General features: G+C 35.4%; 7 protein-coding genes and 1 long non-coding RNA gene across 8 annotated transcripts; 5 read left to right on the top strand and 3 right to left on the bottom strand.

Moving 5' to 3' along the window:
- Nucleotides 1-441, bottom strand: LOC104749923. Its single transcript, XR_761503.2, has 3 exons — nucleotides 410-441; nucleotides 294-340; nucleotides 1-57 (listed from the first exon to the last, which is right to left on the bottom strand). It is a non-coding gene; the product is annotated as an uncharacterized LOC104749923 (long non-coding RNA).
- Nucleotides 594-1,436, bottom strand: LOC104749922. The gene is made up of 2 exons (XM_010471636.2): nucleotides 1,103-1,436; nucleotides 594-912 (listed from the first exon to the last, which is right to left on the bottom strand). The coding sequence occupies exons 1-2, from the start codon at nucleotides 1,344-1,346 to the stop codon at nucleotides 791-793; spliced, it is 366 nt and encodes a 121-aa protein (XP_010469938.1). The 5' UTR covers nucleotides 1,347-1,436; the 3' UTR covers nucleotides 594-790.
- On the top strand, nucleotides 2,328-4,761 carry LOC104749921 (putative F-box/kelch-repeat protein At2g29780). The gene is made up of 2 exons (XM_010471634.2): nucleotides 2,328-4,467; nucleotides 4,565-4,761. Exon 1 carries the CDS (start codon nucleotides 3,222-3,224, stop codon nucleotides 4,434-4,436), a length of 1,215 nt encoding a protein of 404 aa, XP_010469936.1. The 5' UTR covers nucleotides 2,328-3,221; the 3' UTR covers nucleotides 4,437-4,467; nucleotides 4,565-4,761.
- On the top strand, nucleotides 6,080-7,318 carry LOC104753414 (putative F-box/kelch-repeat protein At2g29800). Its single transcript, XM_010475672.1, has one exon. The coding sequence runs from the start codon at nucleotides 6,080-6,082 to the stop codon at nucleotides 7,316-7,318; it is 1,239 nt and encodes a 412-aa protein (XP_010473974.1).
- Nucleotides 9,977-11,171, bottom strand: LOC104749920 (mitochondrial import inner membrane translocase subunit TIM9-like). Its single transcript, XM_010471633.2, has 2 exons — nucleotides 10,992-11,171; nucleotides 9,977-10,335 (listed from the first exon to the last, which is right to left on the bottom strand). The coding sequence occupies exons 1-2, from the start codon at nucleotides 11,084-11,086 to the stop codon at nucleotides 10,149-10,151; spliced, it is 282 nt and encodes a 93-aa protein (XP_010469935.1). The 5' UTR covers nucleotides 11,087-11,171; the 3' UTR covers nucleotides 9,977-10,148.
- Nucleotides 16,469-17,719, top strand: LOC104753413 (putative F-box/kelch-repeat protein At2g29780). Its single transcript, XM_010475671.1, has one exon. The coding sequence runs from the start codon at nucleotides 16,550-16,552 to the stop codon at nucleotides 17,717-17,719; it is 1,170 nt and encodes a 389-aa protein (XP_010473973.1). The 5' UTR covers nucleotides 16,469-16,549.
- LOC104749919 (putative F-box/kelch-repeat protein At2g29800) lies at nucleotides 19,564-20,775 on the top strand. The gene has a single exon (XM_010471632.1). The coding sequence runs from the start codon at nucleotides 19,564-19,566 to the stop codon at nucleotides 20,773-20,775; it is 1,212 nt and encodes a 403-aa protein (XP_010469934.1).
- Nucleotides 24,264-25,442, top strand: LOC104753412 (F-box protein At3g61340-like). Its single transcript, XM_010475670.2, has one exon. The coding sequence runs from the start codon at nucleotides 24,264-24,266 to the stop codon at nucleotides 25,440-25,442; it is 1,179 nt and encodes a 392-aa protein (XP_010473972.2).

Below are 27,991 nucleotides of genomic sequence, written 5' to 3'. Positions count from 1 at the left end.
TTGTACTTAGTGGAAGTAAAGGCGTCTGAGAAGGTCCACTAGAACGCTCAGCCATTTCTGCAATAAGATATATGTTCACAGTTTCTTCAAAAATGAACAAACTGACCAAATCACATGTGTCGAGTCTATTACTGTCACATAGCAGAGACTATACTATGAAATGATCTGATCTCCAGTTACAGTTTGGCACACAAATTGTCAAAGCAGTCTCAAGTTTTTGAATGTGACTATTGCAGAGAAACAATCTGGTACACTTAATCATTTGGGAGAATGATTGAGTTCTTGAAGAATACCTGGAAGTCTGCTGTCAACGTAGAACATCACAAGGTTCACAGTATACCTGCAGAAGAAATTGTTAAGATAATTTAAGAAAAAAACTGATATTTGATTTCATCTTTTTAATTCTGACCATGCAACAACAATGTCAACTGTGTAATTTTTTTTAATATCATGTATTAAAATGTAGATTTCATATATCTTTTCCCATTTAATTTTGTTTTGTAACATATCACAAAGTTCATATTTCATTTTATCTACAATACAAATGGCTTTCTATTTGTTCAATTTAATTTAATTTTATATCATATCTAACATATTTTAAATTATTAATATTGATTTGTTCCTATATTAAAGTTGTCTTTAATTGTATTAGAATTGACCCTTACATACACAACATAAAACATTTTTTTGTCTCCAATAAAAATAAAATGTCTGGTTTTCTTCTACAAATCTCCCAAGTATTCCTTTGTCAGGTCAGCCCCTATGCCCTGACAATTCCAACTTAGGACCTTCACGTTTGAGCCGTTGGTTCCGAGAGAGCCACCATTCCTTTCTTGACTTGACGACCACCACGAGGTGGTTTACCGTTCATAGTGTTGTTCCCCTGTTTCCCCACCACCTTCTGCTTGTTACCTTTCCTTGCAGGTTTAACAAAGCGTTAGCAAGCAGGCGTTTTCCTGGAGAAGCCAAGGACAATGTAACTCTCCTAGAACCAATAACACCTTTTTTAACATGAGCACCTTTCTTTCCTAAATTAACATCACCCATAGCACTACTAACATCACCATAGCCAACTCAAGCGGTATAGAAGAGAGAGAGGTACCTTGCTTAGAACCATCTGCATCCGCATCACCATGACCCGCCAAAGCCTCTTCACTCATACCCTGACCAGATGCCACATTCCCCTCACCCTCTTCAAGCAAATCATCAGTGTCTTCCTCAAATTCCGAGACCAGCATAACCTTACCATCCCCTTTATGTTGAGGAGCCTCCACATCCAAGTCCATCTTAGAGCCACTAATCTCTTCAGCCACCGTAGTCTCACACTCACGATCCTTAAGCCTCATCTCACTAGAACTGTGCTTAGCCCTGTATAGAGGATTAGGCCACACCGGACCACCCCCCTTTCTATTAAGAGGAAAGGTAGCACCATGACCACCAAGGGGATGGTAAGGTTATGCTGGTCTCGGAATTTGAGGAAGACACTGATGATTGAGTTCTTGAAGAATACCTGGAAGTCTGCTGTCAACGTAGAACATCACAAGGTTCACAGTATACCTGCAGAAGAAATTGTTAAGATAATTTAAGAAAAAAACTGATATTTGATTTCATCTTTTTAATTCTGACCATGCAACAACAATGTCAACTGTGTAATGTTTCAATGTTAACAGTATTTTATCCATTTAGACCAGACTTCGGAGAATCCCATTTTCTTCATAACTGCCTCAATAAAAGACCATTCTACCTTATCAAAAGCTTTACTAATATCCAGCTTTGCAGCTATAAAGGGTTTAACAAGTGTTTTTGTATGGAGAGAATGAATAAGCTCATGCGCTATCAAAATATTGTCCATAATCAACCTCCCAGGAATAAAAGCTGACTGGTTTGTAGAAATAATGTCATTTAACCAAGGTTTAAGTCTCTCAGCTAAAGCTTTTGATATGATTTTGTAGGCTACATTGGCTAAGCTTATAGGTCTGTAATCCTTAACTTCATTAGGCTGCCCCACTTTTGGTATCAAGCAGATGTGTGTACTATTCATTTTTAGATCCAATTCACATTCTTCAAAAAATAATTTGGCAAAGTTGTACACACCTGTATGGATAGTGGACCAATGGTCTTGATAAAATCTTGGGTTAAATCCATCTGGTCCTGGAGCTTTTTCTCTTGACATAGTGCAGACAGTTTGGTACAGCTCTTTTTCTGTGATGGGCTTAGTAAGCTCTTTATTCATCTCCACTGAGACTCGAGGTTTAATATATTGTACAACAGAATCAATGTAATCTTGATTTGCATCTGTAAGATAAAGAGTCTAGAAATAGTCTATAATTACTCTGTCAATACTCAATACCATTCTCATCGGTCCAGACCTTGCCGTTTGTATCAGCAATTGCATTGATTCTATTCTAGCTTCGCCTTTGCTTGGTTTTTGCGTGGAAGAATCTTTTGTTACGGTCTCCTGCTTGGAGCCACTGAATTCGGCTTTTTGTCTTCCAATATTCCTCTTCCATCCTATAAGCATTGGTTAGTTCCGTTTTCAATAATTTGATGTTATTGAAATCAATAGGAAGAGTGTTATACGCTTGATGAAGCTGAGATTTCAGTGCTTGGATTCTCCTTGCTGATTTAAGAGGATTGTGTGATTTCCACCTTGAGAGACATGATCTACATCTCTTGAGAGCTTCATGGAAATTTTTGGGTGATAAGTGATGACATTGAGAGTTCTATGTCTTAGCAAGTTCTTCCTTGATCTCCTTATTGAAGCGCCGTCTATTGTCATATCTGAATAAGGGACAACCAATTCGCCTTTTTTCACTTGTATGGATTAAAAGTGGTCTGTGATCAGAACCAATCCAATCTAAAAGCTAGACGTAGGCCTTGGGAAATATATCTTACCAATCTGTCGTTGCCACAGCTCTGTTAATTCTTGACATTATCGAGTGCGAATAGCGCTGACCAGACCAAGTAAACTTTCCTCCCATGACTTTTAGTTGCAAATACTCAAAAAATAAGTCAAAGTTCTTTAGATACTGTACTTTTGTTTGAAAATCGCTTATTCGACGTATTAGGCCTCATTTTACAATCGTCTGTACGACGTCGTTGAGGTCTTCGTTCCTTTCCCTTTATAATACCACAGGTCCACAACAAATGTAACCGCTTCTTTCAAAGTCTCTACTCACTTTCAGTTAATTCGTTGCTGCTGAAGACATCACACGGTGGCAATGGCTTCGAACTCTGAAACTTCCAACGATGGCTCTAATGGCGGAGATCCAACTTCCGATGATTTGATGTTTGAAATGTCCGAAGACGGTGGCGATTCAAGCGAAGAACTCCACAAGAACCCGAGCGAAGAAGATGTAGAGAATCTTGCTCCGATTCCTCCTCCTCGACAGATCCCAGAGTTACTCATCGCAAGAACCCTCGCACTCGTACCGAGATGTCATTACCCGAAGCTATCTCTCATCTCCAGAGCCTTCCTTCGCGTCATCTCTTCGCCGGGACTCTACAGAAGGCGCTCGGTCCTCGGCTTGACCGAACCGGTTCTTTATGCCTTGATCGGATTCCCTTATAGTTACGAAAGATTCTCGAGCTGGCACATCCTCAACTTAAACATCTCAGAAAGCTTGAGAGAGGTCCCTTCACTTCCTCCTATGTATCCTGGATCTTCTGTGGTCACATTCGGATACAATATGTATGTGATCGGTGGTTTGACCGGGTTGAATCAACCTGTATCGACTGTGTTTGTCCTCGACTGTAGATTCCACACGTGGGACCATCTCCCAAGTATGCACAGGGCTCGCTACCGTGCAGCCGCCGGAGTCATTGACAGAAAGATTTATGTCATCGGAGGTTGCGAGAAGCGTCATGATGATTGGATCGAAGTGTTCGATGTTGATAACGGGGTTTGGAGTACTGTGCCTGATCCATCCCACTACAACTCTAATATGCCAGGAGGAGGGTTTGTGACATCTGTGGTGATGCAGAATAGGATTTACATTTTGGATGCTCTCCGTGCTTTGGTCTACGAACCAAGACAAGGTACATGGCAGTCTTGGGAACTTGGATCATCTCAGTTGATGGGTTTTTGGCGCAACCCGTCTTGTGTGATTGAGGATCTCCTGTATAGCTTTGATGTACTGTGTGTTCTTAAACATCCAATAGTGGTATTTGATCCAGTTGAAATGGTTTGGAATCCTGTGAAGGGTTTAGATGGTTTGCCTGCTCTCAGATACTCTGTGTGTCAAATGGCGAATGTGGGTGGGAAGCTGATGGTTTTGGGCACTTCAAACACCACCTATAATGATACTTGGTGCATAGAGATCACGTTAGAACGACGTGAAGGAGGTGGGATTTGGGGGACGGTCGATTCAAAGGATATTGTGCTTATCTCCGGGACCTCGCCTTCTATTGATCTTTCTTGCTCTGTTACGGTTTGATGATCTGTGGGATGGTTTCTTGCAGTTGAAGGTAGGTTTCTCTTTTGATGTGCATGAACTATATTGACAATGATATTATGACATTTCTGTAAGACCCCAAGTCTTATTCGGCTCTCATGGATTTGCAGGTGAAGAAGGGTCTTTTTAATACATCTACTGTTGATTTGAGAGCAAATTATGAAGCAAAAAGTGGTGCAGAAGCTGTTTTATCTGACACCTTAAAGAGTAATTCGTCTTCCTTTTTAACCTTCGTGCAAGAATGTGATCACTCTTAACAGAATAGGCCTTGTGTAGAGTTGGCCACTCTTTCTCTTTCTACTGAAGTTCTTACGAGACTTGTTGGAATGCAACTTTGGCTTAACTAGTTTCTGCTTTTTTTCTGTTTTGTGACATATATCATTCTTCAGTTATAAATAATCACAATCAGATTTAATGAAACCTAATCTGCTATCATATATATGACTATACGAGCAATATTATGAAATTATGGTTTAGAGATGAAGCAAACACGAAGTGATTTAGTGTCCTGAGCTATCAAGTTTACTGAATGTGAATGGATTGATGAGTGAGATTTATTGCAATTTTCATCACCAGAACTATCAAGTTTTCCGAACGTGAATGGTGGTTCGGTATTATATGTATAAGCTATCTCTACAAATGATTAAGTTTACACAACCAGAAAGAAGAATACGACATCCTAACAGATCCCTAATCAAATTTAGCTGACCATAACCCTATCACTGAAGGTGCCAAACAAAGAATGTCAAAAGAAAGATTCGACCTCAGAGCTTACTAGCTTGTCTGCCAAAGAGAGAATGACGACCTTCTGCTATAATCTCTCCGGTCCTCTTGTTTCTCACTACAACAAGTGTTCCTTTATAACGTCCTCTCTCGCCTAACAATCTCGACGTTATCTCCAACTCCTCCTGCTAAATATATTTTGCATTTCAGAATCATCTTTCTGACTATTCAACAAAATCACACAACAAGCGGTCCAAATGAAAGACTGAGAAAAAAAAAAGAAGACGAGCAGACAGACTTACACCGAGCTTAGCTTGAGAGAGGAATGCAATAGACATGTCCACAGAAACACACAAAGGTAAGCTTACGACTTGTACAAAAACAAGTACGGCCTACAATATATATCTGATTCTGCTCACAAAAACCAAATTCAGATCATCATTCAAAGAAGTTAGTATAAACCAAAAATTACGTCTCAAAAATACAAACCGCAGAAAGCAAATCCAAGCTACAACTACAATATATAAATTCTCTAATCACAAGATGGCTCAGTGGAGAAACAAATCAAATTCAAATCATCACACACCACTATTAATCGACTTCTCATCTTATTTCTTCCCACTTCCCACTTCCTATTTTTTATTAGGATAAAATAAACAAAGTTCTTCAGATACTGTACTTGTGTTTGGGCCTTATAAGGCCCTAATTTGAATATCGCTTATACAACGTATTAGGCCTCATTTTACAATCGTCTATACGACGTCGTTAGGGTCTTCGTTCCAAATACCACACAGGTCCACAACAAACTTAATAACAGCTTCTTTAACAAAGTCTACTTGGTTACACTTTCAGTTAACATCTCAAAACTAACTCAAAGACTTGGTCACAATCACACGGAGGAGATGGCTTTGATCTCTGAAACTTCCGACGACGGCTCTAATGGCGGAGATCCAACAAAGAACCCGCAAGAAGAAGAAGAAGAAGCGAATCAAGACAAAGAACCGAAAGAAGAAGACAATCAAGAAGTAGATCAGAATCTTGCTCCGATTCGTCGACGAGATATCCCACTGATACTTATAGAAAGTACCGTCGCGCTCATCCGGAGATGTCATTACCCGAGGCTATCTTTACTGTCCAGAGCCTTCCGTGACGTAATTTCTTCGGATCAACTCCTTGTAACGCGCTCGCTCCTCGGCTTGACTGAACCGGTTCTTTATACCTTGATCACGTTCCCATCTTTTGAACCCCCAAGCTGGTACATTCTCCATCGAAGCAACATGTCTTTACGATTGAGCAGAATCATTTCACTTCCTCCGATGTATCCTGGATGCACTGCCATCACAATCGGACACAAGATTTACGTTATGGGTGGACGCAACGGCTTAAACCAACGCGTAAAGGCTGTGATTGTCATCGACTGTAGATTCCATACGTGGAAACATATCCAGAATATGAAAAGGGAACGTTGCTACGCAGCCTCCGGAGTCATTGACGGAAAGATTTACGTGGTGGGAGGTCGCGAGAGACGATATAATGATTGGGTTGAAGTGTTCGACGTAGAGACTGAGACTTGGGAAACTGTGCCTGGTCCATTCTCTCCCGTTGCTAGTTCTTACGGAGTGTTTCCTATACATGTGGTTTTGGATAATAAGATCTACATTTTGGATCATCACTATTGTTTGGCTTACGATCCAAGACTACTTAGATGGAGTAGTTGGGCAACTGGAAGTCCACAGAGGCTTTTTTGGCACGCTTCCTCTTGTGTGGTTGATGATTTGTTGTATGCCATTGTTCCTGATGTGGCGGCTGTTGGATCTCCGATTGTCGTGTATGATCCAAAGGATATGGTTTGGAGACCTGTCAAGGGTTTAGATGATATGCCTAGTCTCGGTTATTTTTTTTCTAGAATGGCAAGTTTTGGTGGGAAGTTGGTGATATTGGGATGGTGTCAAATCCAGGATAGTTGTGATCATGACACGGAAAAAAACGTTTTGTGTGTAGAGGTTGCATTGGAAAAACGTCAAGATGGTGCTATTTGGGGGAAGGTCGAATCAACCTCGCCGGTCGAGTCACTAATATCGCCTGTGCATTCTTCAGTCGAGTCGCCTTTCTTTCTGATTTCTCGAACTGTTACGTTTTGATGATTCGTTTACAGCTGCAAGGTATGTTAATCTTTGTTGAGTATTGGAGTATTGATGACCTTTTCTTGAGCCTCAAGTCTTATTTAGGCTTTCATAAACTTGCAGGTAAAGAAGGATCTCATATTACATATACTGTTTCTGAGCAGCTTGTTTACATGAGAGCAAGTATGAAGCATATATAGTGACTCAGAAACTTGTTCTGACACATTAGAGAGTAACTCGTCTTTCTTAATCTTTTTGTTTTGAGTCGGCCACTACGAGACCTGTTGGAATGCATCTTTATTTTGCTTTTTCTTTTTCTTCTTTCAGTAACATTGTCTCAACTACTTTCTGTTTGCTTTTAGTTTAGATATATAACTTTTTTTGTAAGTAAGCAGATTAGTCTCAGACCCTAATGAAACCTAATCTGCTTCTACTATATGAGCAATATGATATCTTGGTATAGAGATGAAGCAAAACACAGTGATCTAATTAACCGGTGGTTATGATGTTATGGGTAACAACAATATAAAACTGTGGATAGTACAGAGTCCTGATGAAGCCTGAAGTTATCTATATAGATCATACAAAGAGAGAAAATAATATCGTTGTATTGTATGATACTCTGTTCTCATTTTAAAAAGACTCACCGTGCTTCAGGTATATTAGCAATGTAAAAGCAAGACAAACCGGTTCACTTTAACCGGTGGTTTTGATCTGATTTGATAGTGACTACAAAAAAGGGTCTTTAAGGAGCATTTTCCCAACTGGTGACCTTATCATTTAAACAACAAATTAGGGTTTCTAACAGAGAACAGGGGTTGTTGCGATTGTTACTAGTAAAAAGGACATTTTGGTGCATAGAGATCGCACTGGAAAGACATGAGAAGATGGTGATAGTTGGGGTCAGGTCAAATCAAGATTGCATGTGCTTTCATCCTGCAAAGTCACTTTTGATTGTGCTTAATCAAACTGATATGGTTTGATGATTCCATCGTGGGATGATACCATCACAGTATGTTAATTGTGATGAGTTTGGACTACTGATGATGCTATAAATATAGAATTATGTTCAGGCATTTTCTTAGCTTCAAGTAGTCTTACTATCGGAAACTGTTTACTTACTTGACACATCAAAGAGTAAGTCGTCCTTCTTAACTTTTGTGCACAATGTGATTAGTATGTACTCTTACTATCATACATAATTAGACCCTTGTGTATATTTCTTAAGCTGTGTAGATGACTAGGCCATTCTCTTAGCCTTGAATCATAATTTCTTAGGAAACTTGTTGAAATGCATCTTCGTTAGCTATCATTTTTGGTGTGTGAATCATCAAGTTCTTTCAACAAAATATGAAACATTGGTTTAGAGATAAGCAGAAGAAAAATTGGTCTCAGTTTTCGTCACGTGTATAGGGAAGCTAACCGTCTCGCTGACGGGTTAGCCAACTATGCGTTTACATTATCACTTGGTTTTCATGGTTTTGTTTTAGTACCGCATGTTGTTGCTCATTTGTTAAACGAGGATGTTGCTGGTCGTACATGACTGCGACGAGTACGTATGTAGTTCTGTTTAGTTTTTCTTAATAAAATTTGGGGCTCTGCCCCCGCTTTCCACCAAAAAAAAAAACATTGGTCTCAGTTTTGACTTATTTTATTGGTAACTACAATTTCAAAGTGAGAAAATTAATACAAAGTCCTAACTGTTTGTAAGTAACATTTTCATCTACTGAAATCTTATGAAATTTGATTTTCTTCTTAACATTTAAAGACCAACGTAACTGTGCTTCAAGCCTTCAAGTATATAAGCAATTTGAAATCTTGGTTATAGAGATGGGAGCAAAAACAAACTGGTTTACTCGAACGACGTAACTGAATGACAATCTCCACACACCCTTAATATTAGTACTTCATTGCATCACTGGGATCTTAGTCTCTACGCCTCACTCGCTAGGTGTCCTCTCAGGCTCCTCCGAACCACCTAGCTCCAGAAAGTTGCGTCGAAGCTACGACAAAGCCATCTTCGCTCCAATCCTCGACTTCCATAACCGCACGAAGTCTCTCTTTATGGTTCACCCATACCCATATTTCGGGTTCGGACCCGAAACATTAAACTACGCACTCTTTAACTCAAAAGACGTAGTCGTCGTTGACCCAGTTACGAAGTTGAACTACACCAACATGTTCGACGCTCAGCTTGACGCGGTTTACTCAGCAATGAAACGGATCGGGTACGGAGACGTGGACATCATTGTGGCTGAAACCGGTTGGCCCTCAGCTGGTGAACCGAATCAGACCGCCGTTGGTTTAGATTAGGCGGCTACATACAACCGGAACCTTCTAAAGCATGTGAATTCCGGTAAGGGAACTCCATTGATGCCAAACCGGGTTTTCGAGACTTGCATATTCGCTCCTTTTAACGAGAACCTCAAACCTTCGATTTCCGAGCAAAATTTTGGTTTGTTCAAACCGGTTTACAATGTAGGTATCATGAAAAACTGATACAGACGTCATCGAGATGCTTCAATTCAACACTATGATTGTGAATGATACAATTTATGTAATCTAAGATTCAAGATGTTTAACAACCTTATGTATAAGAAACCAAATGAGTATAATGAAAATTCGGAAATGGTCACTAATTTACTGATATGATATGCTTCTCTGTAGACTCTCCAATGAAATACAAATAAATTTCAATATCAGAATTTGGATTTAGTCAAAACAATTTCACAGTACAGGAGTTTGGTGTTCAAAGAAGAGTAACCTGAACAACTAACAACCGGTTTATTCTGGTTTGGGACAATAAACCGCACCAAAAAAAACAAAACTGAAGGAAGCAGAGTTTTTTTCAGTCTTGGGTTGGTGCGTTCTGATTGAGCTCAGCAAAACGCATACCAACACGCATAGTGTGCTTAAGGAACTTCTCAGCGCACCGCATAACACAAGTCTCCTCTTGTTTATGTAGAGATTTGCGTGTAAAGCTATCAACACAGTCCACAAAGCACCTCTCGACCAATGAATTGTACATCCTCAAGCTGAAAGTAATTGCAAAAAAAAAACACCACAGCACAAAGCATAAGTTAAGGTCTAAACACAGAACAATGAACTATCATTTCCAATAGACAGTGCATAAGTTGTTGTTCCTTTAACGTCCAGTTGCAACATTAATTGGCTGCACTGGTTGGTTTAAAGGAGATCACGCTTAAATGTCAGACAACAACAAGCGACAGAGTCAAAGCAGATTGCAAATTAAGAATAATTCCTGGCCTTGATAAGAGCAGACAACAAGAACAAAATCAACTAGAACAGAGCAGTTCGAGACTAAATAGATAATGTCACTAGATATCACTTCGTTTCATTTTGTCAATCCAACCCATTTCATGAATAACATGTGACAATTCTTAGGAGTGTTAGTATTCTTTCGTGTCAGGGCTTGAATCAACAATTCGAAGTGTAAGCCCCATACAGGGGATGGTTCAGTTGTGAAAACTTGGTCAATGAAGCCTAGGAACCTGATAAACAAAGATCTATCTAGCTCGATCGGTTTCTAGTTCAAGAAATTTCAATACATCGTAATTTCATTTCCCTAACTATTCCAAGAAGCCAAAAAAATGTCGGAATTTTTGCGACAATCCCAAATGATATAACGAAGGAAAAGTGAACAGAACCCTAGATCTAAGAGACGACGAACCTGTCGCGTAGCTGAAGCTGCTCAATCATGGAGTTCATTTGTGCTTTGTCTTCTTCAGGAAGACCATCTAGTCCAGCCATCATGTTTGCGTCCATTTTTTCGCCAACTCTTTACTCTCTTCCTTCGTCTTCGTCTACACACAGATTCAGTTCTTCATCGCCTCCTTGTTCTGACTCTGAATCTTAAACCCTAGCGATCTTCTTTACTGGTGGGCCTGATGGGCTTTGTTTTCTATATCTCTATTAAATTGTAAATAACCCATTTACAATTTTATTCGATATGGAATTTTCTATATTAACTAATAATTTTATTTCAAATTCTAACTACTTTATTTTTGCTATTGTATATTGAGATACTAGCAAACAAAAGTTTGTATATTGAGATAGTAGCAAACAAAAGTTTGTATATCTTAAGTATCCGTATGTATATATATATTTAATTTACATATGAAATTTAATTTTAGATTAGTTTATATATATATAAAGTTAACTTTTCTCTCCTCTCTTTCCTCCACATCATCATCCACCTAATCAATACAGTATTTTATTTTTATTTTTGCAAAAAAAATACTATTTTAAATATTCATTAATTGCTTATATATTATTTATAACTAATAATAGTAGAAAATAAATATAAACGAACTAACTAAAGTTAATTAAATTAAAAATAGTATAAACAATAATGTAAATTTATTTTTTAGTAAATAATAAAAATAATATCTATATAAATGTATTTTTAGTAAATAATAAAAATAATAACTATATAATATGCATTAAGTAAAAGAAATGGAAATTTTAAAATAGTAAAAATAATACTATGAATTTGTTTTAGTAATAATGTTATTTTTTAAATTATAACCAAAAAATGAACATATTCCAAAATTTAGAATGGGTTAATGAGTTTTAGAATGAAAGTAAGATTTTAATGCATGGTAAAACAAAAAACAATTTATGTAACTGTATTTAGAAAAATCTAAAAAGAAAAATAAATTTGAAGTGAAAGATTAGTTTCTAAAAAACATATACTACAAAGATTTATTGTTAAATTTCACTTATAAAAAATAAAAAATTAATTACTTAACTCAACTTAAAAGTTTTAATCTAAAACGAGGATATTGTAAGGGTCACACTTTTTTTTGGGAAAACTATGAAAAACTTTTTTGAAAAAATAATCCATCTAAAAAAAAAATCAATGGTCAGAAAATATAGAAAAAAAATATGTAAGGCGTTACAAAAAGTGACATGTGATTTGTGTAGTATATCTCATAAAGTATATTATCACCTAGAGGTACAATTTTATAACATGATAAAAAAAATATAAAAAACAAGCTCAATACTTCATCAATTTTATCAAATAATTTTAACCCAAAATATTGGCAAAAACAACATATTTAAAGTGCACTATGTTTTTTTTGAGAAGACTAAACTGAGATTGCATCATAAAATTAACATCTACAAATAACATATGAGGTTTTAGAAAAAAATGTAACTTGGATTAGTGAACATATATTTATTATCGGGTTTAAACGTTTCACCATTTAGATATTCTTAAATTGGTAGAAAATTCTATTATGGCAGATCATGCACTTGTACAACCCCATTGTAACAACATAACACTAAAAATGTTCATGAAACTTTTATATTAGCATTTAATGTGAGATATCGATATGTTTAAATGGTTTATATAATGAGGTCAACAATCGATATTCGATGTTAGAAATTTTAAAAAGATGTTTTCATGAGATATGAATATGGAATGAACTCTTCTAACGATAAAATGTCATAAGATTGTCGATAATATTGTTTATTCTTCCAGTGAGGTTCTTAAGTCATTTTTTGTTATCACGTGATATATTGTTGATTTGCCAGAAAAATATTATTGCGACACTAGACAATATATGTTATATATAGATTAGTAAAATAGGTATGGCGTTTATATGGATTTATCTTTTAATCTTCAAATAATTATATATATATTAAATAATTTTTATTGATAAAAACTTTAACTAAAATCTCACTCAATTAGATATAACAAAGAAATATAATCCTCAACAATATATATTTTGTATATCACTTAGTAAAGTAAGTTTAGTGTTTATATAGATTTATACTCAAAAGTTGGAATTATTATATTTGAGCTCAACAATTTATATTGATAAAAAAAATTAAAATCCCGCGCGCGTGCGCGGGTATGAATTCTAGTAACATATATAATACGTTTTTGATATTTGTGAGGTACCTATAGAATCCCAAATTTTAATGTCTGGTTTTTAAATGTGGCATAAAATAATTAAACACGATGTTGTGAAATATATATTTGAATGATTTCAATCTTCAAAATTATTTTTAAAATATATCAATCATGCTCTCCAAGTTTTCATATACAAATGATTAAGGTTGAGGATCAAACAACACGTTAGTAATAAACAAATATGGAGATTTAGTTTTTAAAATATTTTAAACACATAAAATTGGTACAACATGTTTATATGGTTCTATTTGTATGAAAAAAAATTGAGTAGAGTTGAACTTGTTATTTATTATTAGTCCAACGTTATATGGTTTTTATATAATATGTCAATATTTACATTATACATCAACCAAAAAACTTTAAATAATACTATAACTCAAAAAAGAAAATAAATATAAGAAAGTATAATATTGGATTAGATGTTTTTGACTCTAAAATTAGTTATCCAATTTTATGATATCAAATATAATAATTTTAACTCTAAGGCCAAAACTAAATAACAATAGAAGTGCTAAATTAAAATTACAAATACTCCTAATTAGATATATGAATGACTCGAATGATACTTGGTGCATAGAGATCACGTTAGAAAGACGTGAAGGAGGTGAGATTTGGGGGAAGGTCGATTCAAAGGCGATTGTGCTTATCTCCGCGACCTCGCCTTCTATTAATCTTTGTTTCTCTGTTACGGTTTGATGATCTATGGGATGGTTTCTTGCAGTTGAAGGTAGGTTTCTCTTTTGATGTGCATGGACTATATTGACAATGATATTATGACATTTCTGTAACCCCAAGTCTTATTCGGCTTTCATGAATTTGCAGGTGAAGAAGGGTCTTTTATTACATCTAGGCTCTGTCCGTTTGGTGCATTAGATGCAATATCTGGATACAGTATCAAGACGCAGTATCTGGACGCAATATCTGAACATCTAAATGATGTTCCTTTGCATTATTGGTTTATGCGTCCAGAAATTGTATCTGGATAAAATTATGTTTGTTTTGTAATTTGATTTATGTGCATCTGAATACAATATATGTAAAATGACCAAAAGCCCCTTTATTTTAAGTTGAAGATTTAGTGGTTATAATGTATTCATGTTTTTAGCTTATTTTCATATTAAATTTAAATAAATATTTAAAAATAAAGTTCCTTTGTCACGACGGAAAACAGAGATTTTACGTTTTTAGCGGAAAATTGAGATTTTTTGTTTTTGGCAGAAAACCAAGATTTTGCATTTTTAGCCGAAAACCAAAATTTTGTGTTTTTGGCGGAAAACTGTGATTTTGCGTTTTTGGCAGGAAATGTGATTTTGTAGTTTTGACCGAAAAACGTATTTTTGCGTTGTTGCATTTTTTTGGCGAAAAACGTAATTTTGGGTTTTGATGGGAAAACAAGATTTTGTGGTTTTGACGGGAAAATGAAATTTTGCGGTTTTAACGGGAAAATAAATTTTGCGGTTTTGGTGGAAAAATAGATTTTGCGGTTTTGACGGGAAACCGTAATTTTGCGGTTTTGACGGAAAAACGTAATTTTTTTATTTTGGCGGAAAAATGTAATTTTTTTATTTTGGCGAGAAAACATAATTTTGCGGTTTTGGCGAAAAAACGTAAATTTGCGGTTTTTATGAGAAAACATAATTTTGCGGTTTTGGCGAGAAAATGAGATTTTGCGGTTTTGGCTGGAAAACATTATTTTGGTTTTGACGGAAAAACGTAATTTTTGCGTTTTTGACGGAAAAACGTAATTTTTGCATTTTTGACGGAAAAACGTAATTTTGCGGTTTTGGCGGAAAACGTAATTTTGCGGTTTTAGCGAGAAAACGTAATTTTGCGGTTTTAGCGAGAAAACGAGTTTTGGCGGGAAAATGAGATTTTACGGTTTTAACGGGAAAATGTAATTTTGCAGTTTTGATGGAAAAACGTTATTTTTGCGATTTTGGCGGGAAAACTTAATTTTTGCGATTTTAGCGGGAAAACGTAATTTTGCGGTTTTGGCGAGAAACCTAGTTTTTGTCTTTTTGTTGGGAAACCTAGTTTTTGCGGTTTTAATTGGAAAACCTAGTTTTTGTGGTTTTGGCGGGAAAACGTAATTTTGTGGTAATGAGCGGGTTGATGGATGAAGAATTGAGATTTTAGGGTTTTATTAATATTAGAATTGAGAAAAAATACTTTGTAATTATTTAATTAAAATAGGGGTATTTTTGATTTTTACCAATTTTGGATGAGTTTACCTCATCCAAACTCTCCAAAAAAACTCATTCAGAAATTTAGTGTTTTTTGGATGAGTTTTCAAAACTCATCCAAATACCTAATCCAGTTATTATTTTAATTATCACTAAACAAACAACAATCTGCATCCGCGTCTAGATATTGCGTCTGGTTCACCAAACGCCCTACTGTTTTTTAGCTACCAGCTTGTTAATATGAGAGCAAATATAAAGCAAAAAGTGGTGCAGAAGCTGTTTTATCTGAGACCTTAAAGAGTAATTCGTCTTCCTTCTTAACCTTCGTGCAAGAATGTGATCACTCTTAATAGAATAGGCCTTGCGTAGAGTTGGCCACTCTTTCTCTTTGTACTGATTCTTAGGAGACTTGTTGGAATGCAACTTTGGTTTAACTAGTTTCTGCTTCTTTCTGTTTTTTGAAATATATCATTCTTCAATAATAAATAATCACAATCAGATTTAACGAAACCTAATCTGCGATCATATATATGACTATATGAGCAATATTATGATATTATGGTTTAGAGATGAAGCAAACACAAAGATTTAGGGTCTATAGGGGGAACTAACTACAATGAAGAAATTCAAAGTTCTGAGCTTAATTAGAATAAAAAATTTGCCCTCACTCTTGACCTTGTAAAGACAAAACTACCTTTAACTTCTTCTACAAGGCACATGAAAAAATATAGCCTAAGATTACAAATATGTTTAAGAATTAAGAATACAAAGCATTTAAGTACGCCATTTGAAACACAAACTTGAGTTTTCTAAGTAGGAAGAACAGAGTAGCTTGTGAGTCACGTTGAGAGACGTTTGACACGTTATAAAAGAGGTGATTTGTTTTTGAGACTGAAGGGAAAAAAAAATCCATTATAAAAATTAGATGATACTAATATATTACAATTTACGTAAAAATTAAAAAGAAAAAATGAATTAATACAAAAGAATCGCTTTAAACGAAGTTTCTGAATTATGGTTTCATTATAAATACCACAAGGAATGTAACAGCTTCTTGAAAAAATCTACTCTAGTCTTCTCCCTTTCAGTTAAATTCGTTGCTGCTGAAGACTTCACACGGCGGCGATGGCTTTAATCTCTGAAACTACTGACGACGGCTCCAACGGCGGCGATCCAAGCAAGAATCCGCAACAAGTAGAGAATCAAAACGAGAATCCTAAAGAAGAAGATCAGAATCTTGCTCCGGTTACTCTATACATTCCAGAAGGACTCGCCGAAAGCATCCTCTTACTCGTCGAGAGATGTAATTACCCGAAGGTATCTCTCTTCTCAAGATTCTTTCATCACGTCATCTCTTCGCCGGAACTCTACCAAAGGCGCTCGCAACTCGGCCTCACCGAACCTGTTCTTTACGCTTCGATCCGATTCCATCTTAATATCTTACCGAGCTGGTTCATTCTCAACCGTAACGTTCCAAGAAAGATCTCTTTACGGCTGACCGAACTCCGTTCACTTCCTCCTCTGAAGCCTGGAGCTGCTATGGTCACAATCGGATACGAGATGTATGTGATCGGTGGATGCGATGAATCATATGATCGGCCCACATCGGACGTGTTAGTCATCGACTGCAGATTTCACAAGTGTCGCTTGCTCCCGGGAATGCAGAGGGCTCGCAACTCCGCAGCCGCCGGAGCAATTGACAGAAAGATTTACGTGATCGGAGGTTGCGAGCAGAGAGATGATAATTGGATCGAGGTGTTCGATGTAGAGACTGGGATTTGGAGTAGTGTTGCTGGTCCATACGATCACAACTCTAGTATGGAAGAAGGAGCGTTTCTGTCATATGTGGTGATGGAAGAGAAGATTTACATGTTGGATCCTGAGTGTTGTTTTTACGAACCAAGACAAGGTACATGGCAGTCATGGGGACCGGCAAGTCCATTATTGAGATATTGGGACCAGTCGTCTTGTGTGGTTGAGGATTCGTTGTATAGTATTGATTCTTGTTCTGTTTCGGTATATGATCCGAATGAGTTGTATTGGAGACCTCTGAGCGGTGTATCTGGTTTGCCTAGTCTCAATTATTATTATTGTAAAATGGCCAATGTTGGTGGGAACTTGGTGATTTTGGGCAATACTTGCAACCGGTATGGATTTAAAGATGTTTGGTGCATAGAGATTGCCTTAAAGAGACTTGAAGGAGGAAAGATTCGGGGGAAGGTCGTATCAAGATCGCATGTGCTTAGATCCATGACGTCGCCTTCCATTGATCTTTTTCGCTCTGTTACGTTTTGATGATCTTTGGGATGGTTTCTTGCAGTTGAAGGTATGTTAATCTTTGATGTGCATGGACTTTATTGATAATGATATTATGGCATTTTCTGTAATCTCAATTCTTATTCGGCTTTTCATTCATTTGCAGCTGAAGGATCTTTTATTACATCTACTGTTTTAGCTAGCAGCTTGTTGATATGAGAGCATATGAAGCAAAAGTTGTTAAAAAGTAACTCGTGTTCTTCTTCTTATCTTTGTGCAGAGTGAGAATACTCTTACAGAATTAGCCTTGAGTAGATTTCTTTAGCTGCGTAGGCCATTCTTGTTTTAGCCTTTTGACAAAATTTTCTTACGAAACTTGTTGTATGAAACATACATTTCATGATACAACACAAACATAAAGTCCCTATCATCTTATCATTCATTCATTTCGCTGCTTTTTTGTAAGTTCCTATATTTGGTGTTTGATTATAAACCAAAGTGCCTTGGTTCTTGATTTGACTTGCCGCAAATGTGATGAACACTCTGCATCCGAACTGGAGAACAAAAGAAAAAGAGAATCAGATAGTGTTCCTTGTAAAAGTTAGAACCAAAAGCTTAAAAGAGTCTCACTTGAATATCAAAAGAAAAAATTTTGATTTCATCTAAGGCAATTATCTCAACTCTCAAGCTTAGTTCTTAGCTTACCATTTCATCAAAGCTTAGTTCTTAGCTTACATTGAAGCCAAGCTGAAACCATAGATAACGGTTTCTCTTGGACCTTCTCCCAATATCCTACATAAAACACAGCTTTCGATCATGGATTGATGAGACAGATTACAATTTTCATCACCATAACGATCAAGTTTAGTGAATGTGAATGGTGATTCGGAGAAGATCCTTCACCTGCAAAGGTAAGGTGTAAGCTATTTCTACAAAGGATTGATTAAGTTTACACAACCAGAAAGAAGAAAACGACCTAAGAGATCCCAAACCAAATTTAGCTAGCCATAACTAAAAACAGACATAATTCCATTTCAAAATCATCTCTCTGACTTTTCAGCAAATCAGAACAAGATTGAAAAAAGTTGAGCAGACTTACCCCGAGCATAGCTTTAGAAAGGAAACACACGGAGGTAAGCTTACAACTTCATCCACAAAATTGCAATAGCACCATTAGCTAGATTAATTCCCGTCTCTATTCTGCCATTATCAAACTTAAAAGTGATCAACACCTTCTTAAAGGAAATAACAGCGAGTCCACGCTAATTAGGCCCATTTGAAAATCGCATATGCGACGTATATTAGGCCTCATTTGAAAATCGTCTAACGACGACGTCGTTAAGGTCTTTGTTCCTTTTAAAATACTGATTTAATTATCTGGCACCTCTATCTCAACAATTTTTTTTCTACACACCCACTTTAATTCTACATATCCCTCTTCTTTAATGAAAAAACAAAACTACCCCTCTAACAATTTTTAAATAAAAATCGAACATCCTAGGTGCACCAATTGTACCCAGTTGTACCCCGCATAATGGGATTCGAACTCTGGACACGCGCGGGTTTTTGAGAAAATGTGTTGATGAAAGAGGGGGTATGAGATGTTAGTCCAAATACCACAACATCTGTAATTGAAATCTCTACTTCACACTTTCAGTTAATTCTAATTTCTTCCCTTACTTTTTTTTTAGTACAATAGATAAATAAACAAAATTAGATGTATAGTTTCAGAAAGTTTGTTGGGCCCAATATATAATAACTTATACGACGTCGTTACGGTCTTCGTTATAATAATGGTTTCGTTGTAAAGGAAGAAACATTAAAATTCTGTTTCAAATATCGAATTAGGCTCTCGCGTTCAGTTAATTCTGTTGCTGGTGACGATGGTTGTAATCTCTACGACTTCCGACGACGGCTCCAATGGCGGCGATCCAACCAAGATTCAGAAAGGAGGAGAAGAACAAGAAGATAATCAAAACAAGAATCCGAAAGAAGAAGACGATCAAGAAGTAGATCAGAATCTTGCTCCGATTCGTCGACGAGATATCCCAGTGATACTTATAGAAAGTACCGTCGCGCTCATCCGGAGATGTCATTACCCGAGGCTATCTCTAGTCTCCAAAGCCTTCCGTGACGTAATCTCTTCGGATCAACTCTTCGTAACGCGCTCGCTCCTCGGCTTGACTGAACCGGTTCTTTATACCTTGATTAGGCCGTTCCCACGTTTCGAGCCCCCAAGATGGTACATCCTCCATCGAAGCAACATGTCTTTACGGTTGAGCAGAATCAGTTCCCTTCCTCCGATGTATCCTGGATGCACTGCCGTCACAATCGGACGCAAGATTTACGTTATGGGTGGCTTAAACGTCCCCTTAAATCGACCCGTAAGGACTCTAGTTGTCATAGATTGCAGATCCCACACGTATCGCCAGCTCCAGAGTATGAAAAGGGATCGTTGCTTCGCTGCCTCCGGTGTAATTGACGGAAAGATTTACGTAGTCGGAGGTAGGGAGAAACGATATTATGATTGGGTAGAAGTGTTCGATGTAGAGACTGAGACTTGGGAAACTGTGCCTGCAGCTCCATTCTCTCCTGTTGCTAGTTCGATTAGCATGTTTCCTGTACTTGCGGTTTTGGATAATAAGATTTACATTATGGATCGTCCGTTTTGTTTGGTTTACGATCCGAGACTACGCAGATGGGAGGATCGGGGACCTACAAGTCCACAGAGGCTTTTCTGGCACGCTTCGTCTTGTGTGGTTGATGATTTGCTGTATGTTATTAATGTTCCTGATCTGGCGGGTTTTGGTTCTTCTATTATCGTGTACGATCCAAGGGATATGGTGTGGAGACCTGTCAAGGGTGTAGATCTTTGGCCTGCTCTCGTTTATATTGAGTCTAGAATGGTGAGTTTTGGTGGCAAGTTAGTGATTCTGGGATATTATAATGGGAGCCGGGATGTTGCTTGGTGCGTGGAGGTGGCGTTGGAGAAACGTGAAGATGGTGATATTTGGGGGAAGTTCGAATCAATCTCGCGTGTGTGTTCATTCGGCGAGTCTTGTTTGTTTGAAATTGCTCGAACTGTTACGGTTTGATTGATGATTCGTTTGCAGTTGGCAAGGTATGTTAATCTTTTGTTAGTATGGACCATTGATAATGAATCAATTATGACGTTTCAGAAGTTTTCTTGAGCCTCAAGTCTTATTTAGGCTTTCATGAACTTTGCAGGTGAAAGCTATTACATCTACTGTTTGAGCAGCTTGTTATAATCAGAGCAAAGTAACTCAGAAGCTGTTGTTACACCTTAAAGAGTAACTCAGAGTTGAGTAAAATTTCTTAAGCTGTGTAGAATATGCTACTCTGTTATCTACCTACCCTGTATACAATAACTTTTAGGAAACTTTTGTTGAAATGCATCTTCTGGGGATTTTTGTGTGCAGTTGCACTAACATGGTCTCAAGTTCTTTTTTGTTTAGATATATAATCACTAATCACGATCAGATTAAAGGAAGCCTAATCTGCTTCTACCATATGAAATTTGCGTTTAGAGATGAAAGCAAAACAATGTGATATTTAGCTATAGTTAACTGGTGATTTTGACTTTATGAATACTAGCTTACAATACTAAAGTGAGAAAATACAAAAGTCATGAAGCCATCTGTATTATATGCAAAGAGAAGATAATACTATTTGCGTGTATGTAGCATACTAGCATTTAATTTGTATCTACAGATACCTTATGAAACTATATTCTCTATTTTTAACATTAAAAAGAGCAAATAGATGAAGTCTTGGTTTCACTTTCTCTCAAATTAGTATCTCTAAATTGTTTCACAAACACACATGACTCCTCCTTACACAATCAGCACTAGACTCGAACTAGCACGAACGCTAGCTAATTACAAAAAAAAAAAAAAATAGTTTGAATTTGACTTCGTAAACTTAAAACTTGTATGCTTTACTAGAAACCACTTCATGTATATTCTTTGTATAGATAGTAAAAAAAACAAAAATCTTGATCGCTGGTTCCACCATACACATTACTCGTCCATCACTCAATCTCCAAACAACAAAAAAAGCTAGAGAGGAAAAGTGAAATAGTTTTAAAAATGTTGAAACGCTGCATCTTCCAGTTTACTTAGTATAGCACGTTTATGATAATTTTTAAAAGTTCACCTTATATTTTCCATCTATACAATTCTTGACCCGTATAGTCATTTCTTTCTCTTTACTTCCAAGCAAATTAGTCAAGAAACGTTAAAGTTATTTGTACCTTTGACATCAACATCGTATTTTCTATAGTGATCTAGACTTTAGATAGTAGTACTTCCGAAAAATTAAGAACGTAACTGAAAACTAGATACAAGAACTTGAAATCAAGAAAAAACATGAACATGTAGATACTAAGAAAAAATCAAGAACGTTATAGATAATTGTCAAACTACTGGACCGGAACATCAGAGACAGATTGCTATCCATCTACACTCATAACAACGGAAAATATGCGGCTGCAATGGGAATGTGGCTAGCTTCAAGATAACACTGTGTTTTACTCTGTTTCTTACTCTGTTTTATTCTCCTTTCTAAGTCTTAGTTAAACAATTAACACCCTTTAAACAAACGCTGATGTAAAACGATTTTTTCAAACAAATTTTACATTTTATTCAAAAAAAAAAAAAAAAATTGTCCATGGGTTATTTTATTGGAAGATTCTCAAAATAGCACAAAATAAGTTTTTTTCCCAAACTTAGCACAACATCTCTAAAATTCCAAAAGTAGCACTAATTAATTTTTTAAAATTAAATTATAAATTCAAAATACTAAACCCTACACCTAAAAACTATACCCTAAATGTGAAACTGAGAACCCAAACTTAAAAAAAAAAAATTCTAAAAATTAATTTTAAATATTTTAATGTGTTAAATAATGCTATTTTTGGAAATTTATAGAATGTGTGCTATATAGTTGTCCATAAAACTTGTTTTAGTGCTATTTTAGGGAATTTCTCTATTTTATTTTGCAATAAAACCAGCTATCATGAACTTGATTTTTGGTATTAGCTAGATGCATAATTAAGAGTGGAGATTATTTTGTTAAATCAGGGTATTGGCTTAATTGTCAGGTAAATGAAAAGGAGGTGTTGCAAGATGCGTTTTAGCAAAGTCAGATTAAGTCGATTGGAATGAAAGTTGATGCTCTTTGTCATGTCTATGGTATAGAAGGAGAAACTGTTCTTTCCATGTTCTTTGTCATGTCTATGTCTACAGTGTAAACCATGTTCTTTCCAGTTGAAAGGTAAGTATGAGCCTTTCAAACTTTCCATCTCCTAGAGATGGGTATTATAAGCTTCTCAATTTTTGACAATATGCATCATATGAAATGTTGGGGTGTCTTGGTCTTAAAAGAAACAGGTTATTGCTGGTGCTTGAATTTTGTGACATGAGAATGATATTTTCTTTGCACATAGTCGTAGAGTACGTATTTAGTAACACCTGACAGCCTTAACGAAACACAACTGCATTTCTTTGTTGTGGGTGGTGGGGATCGTAGTATGTGTAGTATTAAAGGTCTAGAGATTTCTTAGAAATGGACACATGACACTCGTGATATAGTTGGGGCAGTTCAAAACATCAATATATGTGGCATGCTATTCTTTATGATCTCTTGTTGATATGAAAACCCATACAAACTTGTTAAGGTAATTAGTATGTATCCTAAAAACCAAAATTAAATCAAGTTTTTAATTAGAAACTAAGGCTGCTCTCACAGTGAGTTAACTAAAACCGCATCAAATTGGATCCAAATAGATGATTAATTAATTTTGATTTTGCTTACTTTTATTTAAGAAATCTATAAACTCACACCAAATAAACTAATAAAATTGAAAATTGCTTGGAAAAAAACTTGTATTATTTTAAACTACATGAAACTAGCATTTGATTGAATCAACATTAGATTGTATATGTTCTTATGATTATAAAAATCCATTCAAGAAACAAAAAAAATCACCATCTATGTATGTTATAGTCATCAAAACATGAACATAATTAAATGTGTGTGTAATATGTGACAAACTAATATTATTTTAATATAGTAGGTAATATGTGATAAATTAATTTTTATTATATTTCTCTAACCTTAAAATGTTTACACTTTTCACAACTCTTTTCTCATACTTCTCTATTCTTTTTCCAAGTTTACATCCATCGATTTTTTTAATAAATTTGATGAATTGAAAATTTTAAAGTTTTTTTTTGGATTTACTTTACTTTTGAAGTTTAATATGTAACTAAAAACCATACCGAGCTTTATTGAATCGAACTAAATCAAACCGAACACAATCCTAATCAAATTGTGAGTATAGCATAGTTGAGTTGGGTTATAATTTTTCTAAAACCAAAATACACTAAACACAAAAATAAACCGACATGCCTACTCCTGATTCTATAAAGTTTAAAGTGACTGATTTGGTTCGTCCTTGAGATTTACCAAAGGGAAAATAAAAGAAACGAGACTTTAGGGTTTAAGAAAAGAGACTTGAGTCTCCACCACACGGCGCAAGACATGATCTTGTTGTTCGGATATGGAACACATCCCATTCGATCTCGTTATTGAGATACTCTTGAAACTGCCGGCAAAGTCTATAGCGAGATTTAGCTGCGTATCGAAGCTATGGGGTTCCACATTCCGCACTCCAGATTTCACTGAATCCTTCTTCACCATATCTTCTTCGTCTCACCCGAAGATTTTGATCACTTGTAAATTAGACCACAAAACGTTCTTCTTCTCATCGCCACAGCCTCAAAACCTGTCGTGTCCTACTACTATAACCGCCAATTTTCATTCGAGCTTCCCAATGAATTGTCCCTCCGACAATTGTTGTCCTGTTCGGGGCTTGGTATACGGTAATACTCAATGGATTCTTGATGCAACGGATGGTCCTGTGCAATTGATATGTAACCCTAGCACAGGACAGTTCTTAACCTTACCTAAAGTGAAAACGAGTTTTCGTGTAGAGAAAAGCTGTTTAGGGTATGATCCAATTGACAAACAACTCAAAGTATTGTGCATGGCTTACCCCTCTTCCCATCATATTCTAACATTAGGAACTGGGAAAAGTTTGTCATGGAGAATGATCAAATGTGATATACCACATTATGGTGCTGGTGTTGGTCCTAGTGATTACGGTCATGTATATGATGGGATATGCATCAACGGTGTGTTGTATTATTTAGCTGTTCTCTCTGAGTGCTTTTTAAGGTTTCGTGACATAGTTTGCTTTGATGTTAGATCTGAGAAGTTCTCTTATATCGAGAGAGCTAAAGACATGGAAGGAAAGCTTGAATCAACTGATGGGGAACTTGTTGAATCAGTTCTGGTCAACTACAAGGGTAAATTAGCTATGCTTCAGCGCAACTATTCTAGTAAAGATTTATATACCGGTATCAAAATGTGGGTTCTAGAAGACGCCGACAAGCATCAATGGTCGAGGCATACCTACATTTTGCCTTCTCCTTGGTTGTATTCATTTGCATGGACTAAGATACGCATTGCTGGAATGACTAACAGGGGTGAAATTGTGTTCTCGCCCGCCTATGATTACGATTCTTTTTTCATTGTCTTGTACGATCCCGAAAGGAACACTATCGCTAGAGTTGAAATCCAAGGAATGGAAGCTTACAAGAAGGGTGAAGCTTACGTCTTTTTAGACCATGGAGAGGATCTGAATCTTATGGCAAGTATTAAGGACCCTGGGCTCTAGCACACTTGTATGGTGTTCATATATATCTAACTAATTAGGCAAGTATATCAAGTGTGCACATATATCCAACTTATGGCAAGTATTAAGGACCTTGGGCTCTAGCTAGCACACGTGTATGGTGTTCATATATATCTTTTTATTGGTTCAAAACAAAATTTTTAAGCATGCTGTAAATTAAGCAAATGAGAAAGACAACTAACTAATTTAACAATCTCACAATTTCCACTTTTTGATTCAATATATCTTATATAATATGAGAAGGTTTTTCTCAACTTTTGCTAAGAAGATGACACTTAACATATTAATTATCCAACACCTGTCTTGTTTTGTTGTTTGGACCTAATTAACTAAACTCATTTGTACTTTGGACCTAAGTAACTATTGGCCCATAAAACAAACAAACAAATCTCAACATTTATTTTTTCTCTTCTTCAATAAGAACCAATTGTAGGCCCCTTATGATCTAAAACCACTATTTATCATCCTAGAAAAAAACTGATGATAATTTATTTTGAAATGATAAATATGAGTTTCAATCTTATGTATGATCCAGGGGCAAGAACAGATTCTAAATTATGTATACAATTTATTTCTGTATTTCAATCTGATTCATAGGCAAGAAATGATTCTAGATTATGTTAGATTGTGGGATGTTTATGTGTTCTCAAAATTATCTTATCAATTTATAAATTTTTGGCTCAAATTTTAAATTTTGGGTTTCCATGAAGAAAATTGGGCAAAGGCTTCTAATTCAGCGATGTTTCTGGCCTTTAATCTTATATAATCTAATGGTGAGATGTTTTCCATAAGTAATATGATGATTGTTTACTCATTTATTCTTCATTAGATCTTACCAATTCTTTTTCCATAAAAGTAGAATTCATTCCGTTTTCCATAAAATTAGAATTCAATCCCTAATTACCCTCTTTTTAACACAAATTTTCAGTCACTATTATTTAATTTCAGTCATTAGGTTCCTATGAAAAATTCTATTATTTTTATATATTTTTCCAAATTTTAATAGATATTCTTGAATAATTCGAATTTTTTTAACGCAGGTTATCATGTTTCTTATTCGCATTAATACTACAAAGAAAAAAATTATGTGAAAATGTTTGACAAATTTATTTATTCATCAGAGTGTTTATGTATGTTTGAAAATGTTTGACAATTTTGGATGCCATACGTCAATGTTTTTAAAAAAAATTATTTTTATTATTGTAAATAAAATTATAAAAATAGTAATATAAAAAAATTGTTTTCATTATTTCCATATTGTAGTTTGTTTTGCTTGCTCACATTTTTCTTTGTCTTTTCAATGTTTTCATGTTCATTTAAACATTTATACGAAAATAAATATTATATTGCCTAATAACTCATTACTGTTTTTCAAGCTTTTCGAATATGGAAACTTTTTTATTAGAGTTTTAAATTTTTTTTTTCGAAGTTAAAATTTTACTTTAAATCTCAGTAACAACAAGTTTAATTAACATTAATCTAATGCCCATTCTCCAACAATTGAAAAGATTAAATAGGTTTTCACATAGACCTAATAAAATTTCATCCGTAAGTTGGATATATCTACATGAATAATATACTGTTTTCTTATATAAAACTTGAACTTCTAAATTTTTTCGAACTTATAAAAAAAATCCAATAATAACTGAACTTATAATTTATTTTATCCTACATAGAAGACCTAAAACTTTTGGCCTAAAATATGCACCAGAAAAATTGATGCCCTAATCCTTGGCTTTACTTGCTTGGCCTATGGGTCGGACCTTAAACCATGTTTTATTTTTACTTCAGATTGTCGTGTTTGTTGGTTGTGTTAATATTACTACATCATGAAAAAAATGAACTATCGTGATTGAATATGTTGAGCATGTTAGGTTTTGTTCCTTTCTTATATTTTAGAATCTCTATTTTTTTTTTCTTTTGGGCATTCATGTGGTAAAGCAAGCTAAATTTTTTTTGTATTGGACAATGCATATGAGTCTCTCCATGGTAAATTTATTTTCTTATTAGTCTTCATCTTTAAGAAAAAACGTATTTTAAACTATTATAAAAAAGGAAAATTGTATGTTACTATCATATGCTTAAAAAACCATGTTGTTAAGCTTGTGATGTCTTTCTATCTCATGGTACGATATGAGTTACATTTTTCTATACTATATATGATTAATTTGACTGTTATAGTTTTGAGTAGTATATGCTCATTGTATATTGGTATCATATATTTTTAGGAATCTTAATATCAAATAGCACATTTTCAAAAAATTCCTTTTCTTATGTCATTTTTTAATAATACCCTTTCATGTTGTTCATTTTCAAAAATACCCATTTTTAATGTGTAAAATGACTAAATTCTAAATTCTAAACTCCGAATACTAAACTTTACTCCATCAAAATTATATCCTAAATATAAAATAGAGAACTCAGACCTAAAAAAAATTCTTAAAATTAATTTAACATATTATAATCTGTGTAAAAGAGGGCAAAAATGAAAATGTTCAAAAAGAGATATTTTTGATAAAGAGTATCTCAAA

The sequence above is a fragment of the Camelina sativa genome, chromosome 16, assembly GCF_000633955.1.
Source record: "Camelina sativa cultivar DH55 chromosome 16, Cs, whole genome shotgun sequence".
NCBI classification, from domain to species: Eukaryota; Viridiplantae; Streptophyta; class Magnoliopsida; order Brassicales; family Brassicaceae; genus Camelina; species Camelina sativa.
Note: the sequence above shows the minus strand (reverse complement) of the source record. Positions and strands in the feature narration are given on the sequence as shown.

Bases quoted from the DNA above. Each gene is read 5' to 3' on its own strand.
- LOC104749922 (XM_010471636.2), bottom strand. From the start codon at position 1,346: ATGAGGCTTAAGGATCGTGAGTGTGAGACTACGGTGGCTGAAGAGATT. The intron at 913-1,102 runs GTACCTCTCTCT...CTGCAAGGAAAG, and splicing joins TGCAGATGGTTCTAAGCAAG to GTAACAAGCAGAAGGTGGTG.
- LOC104749921 (XM_010471634.2), top strand. From the start codon at position 3,222: ATGGCTTCGAACTCTGAAACTTCCAACGATGGCTCTAATGGCGGAGAT.
- LOC104753414 (XM_010475672.1), top strand. From the start codon at position 6,080: ATGGCTTTGATCTCTGAAACTTCCGACGACGGCTCTAATGGCGGAGAT.
- LOC104749920 (XM_010471633.2), bottom strand. From the start codon at position 11,086: ATGGACGCAAACATGATGGCTGGACTAGATGGTCTTCCTGAAGAAGAC. The intron at 10,336-10,991 runs GTTCGTCGTCTC...AATTACTTTCAG, and splicing joins CAGCTTCAGCTACGCGACAG to CTTGAGGATGTACAATTCAT.
- LOC104753413 (XM_010475671.1), top strand. From the start codon at position 16,550: ATGGCTTTAATCTCTGAAACTACTGACGACGGCTCCAACGGCGGCGAT.
- LOC104749919 (XM_010471632.1), top strand. From the start codon at position 19,564: ATGGTTGTAATCTCTACGACTTCCGACGACGGCTCCAATGGCGGCGAT.
- LOC104753412 (XM_010475670.2), top strand. From the start codon at position 24,264: ATGGAACACATCCCATTCGATCTCGTTATTGAGATACTCTTGAAACTG.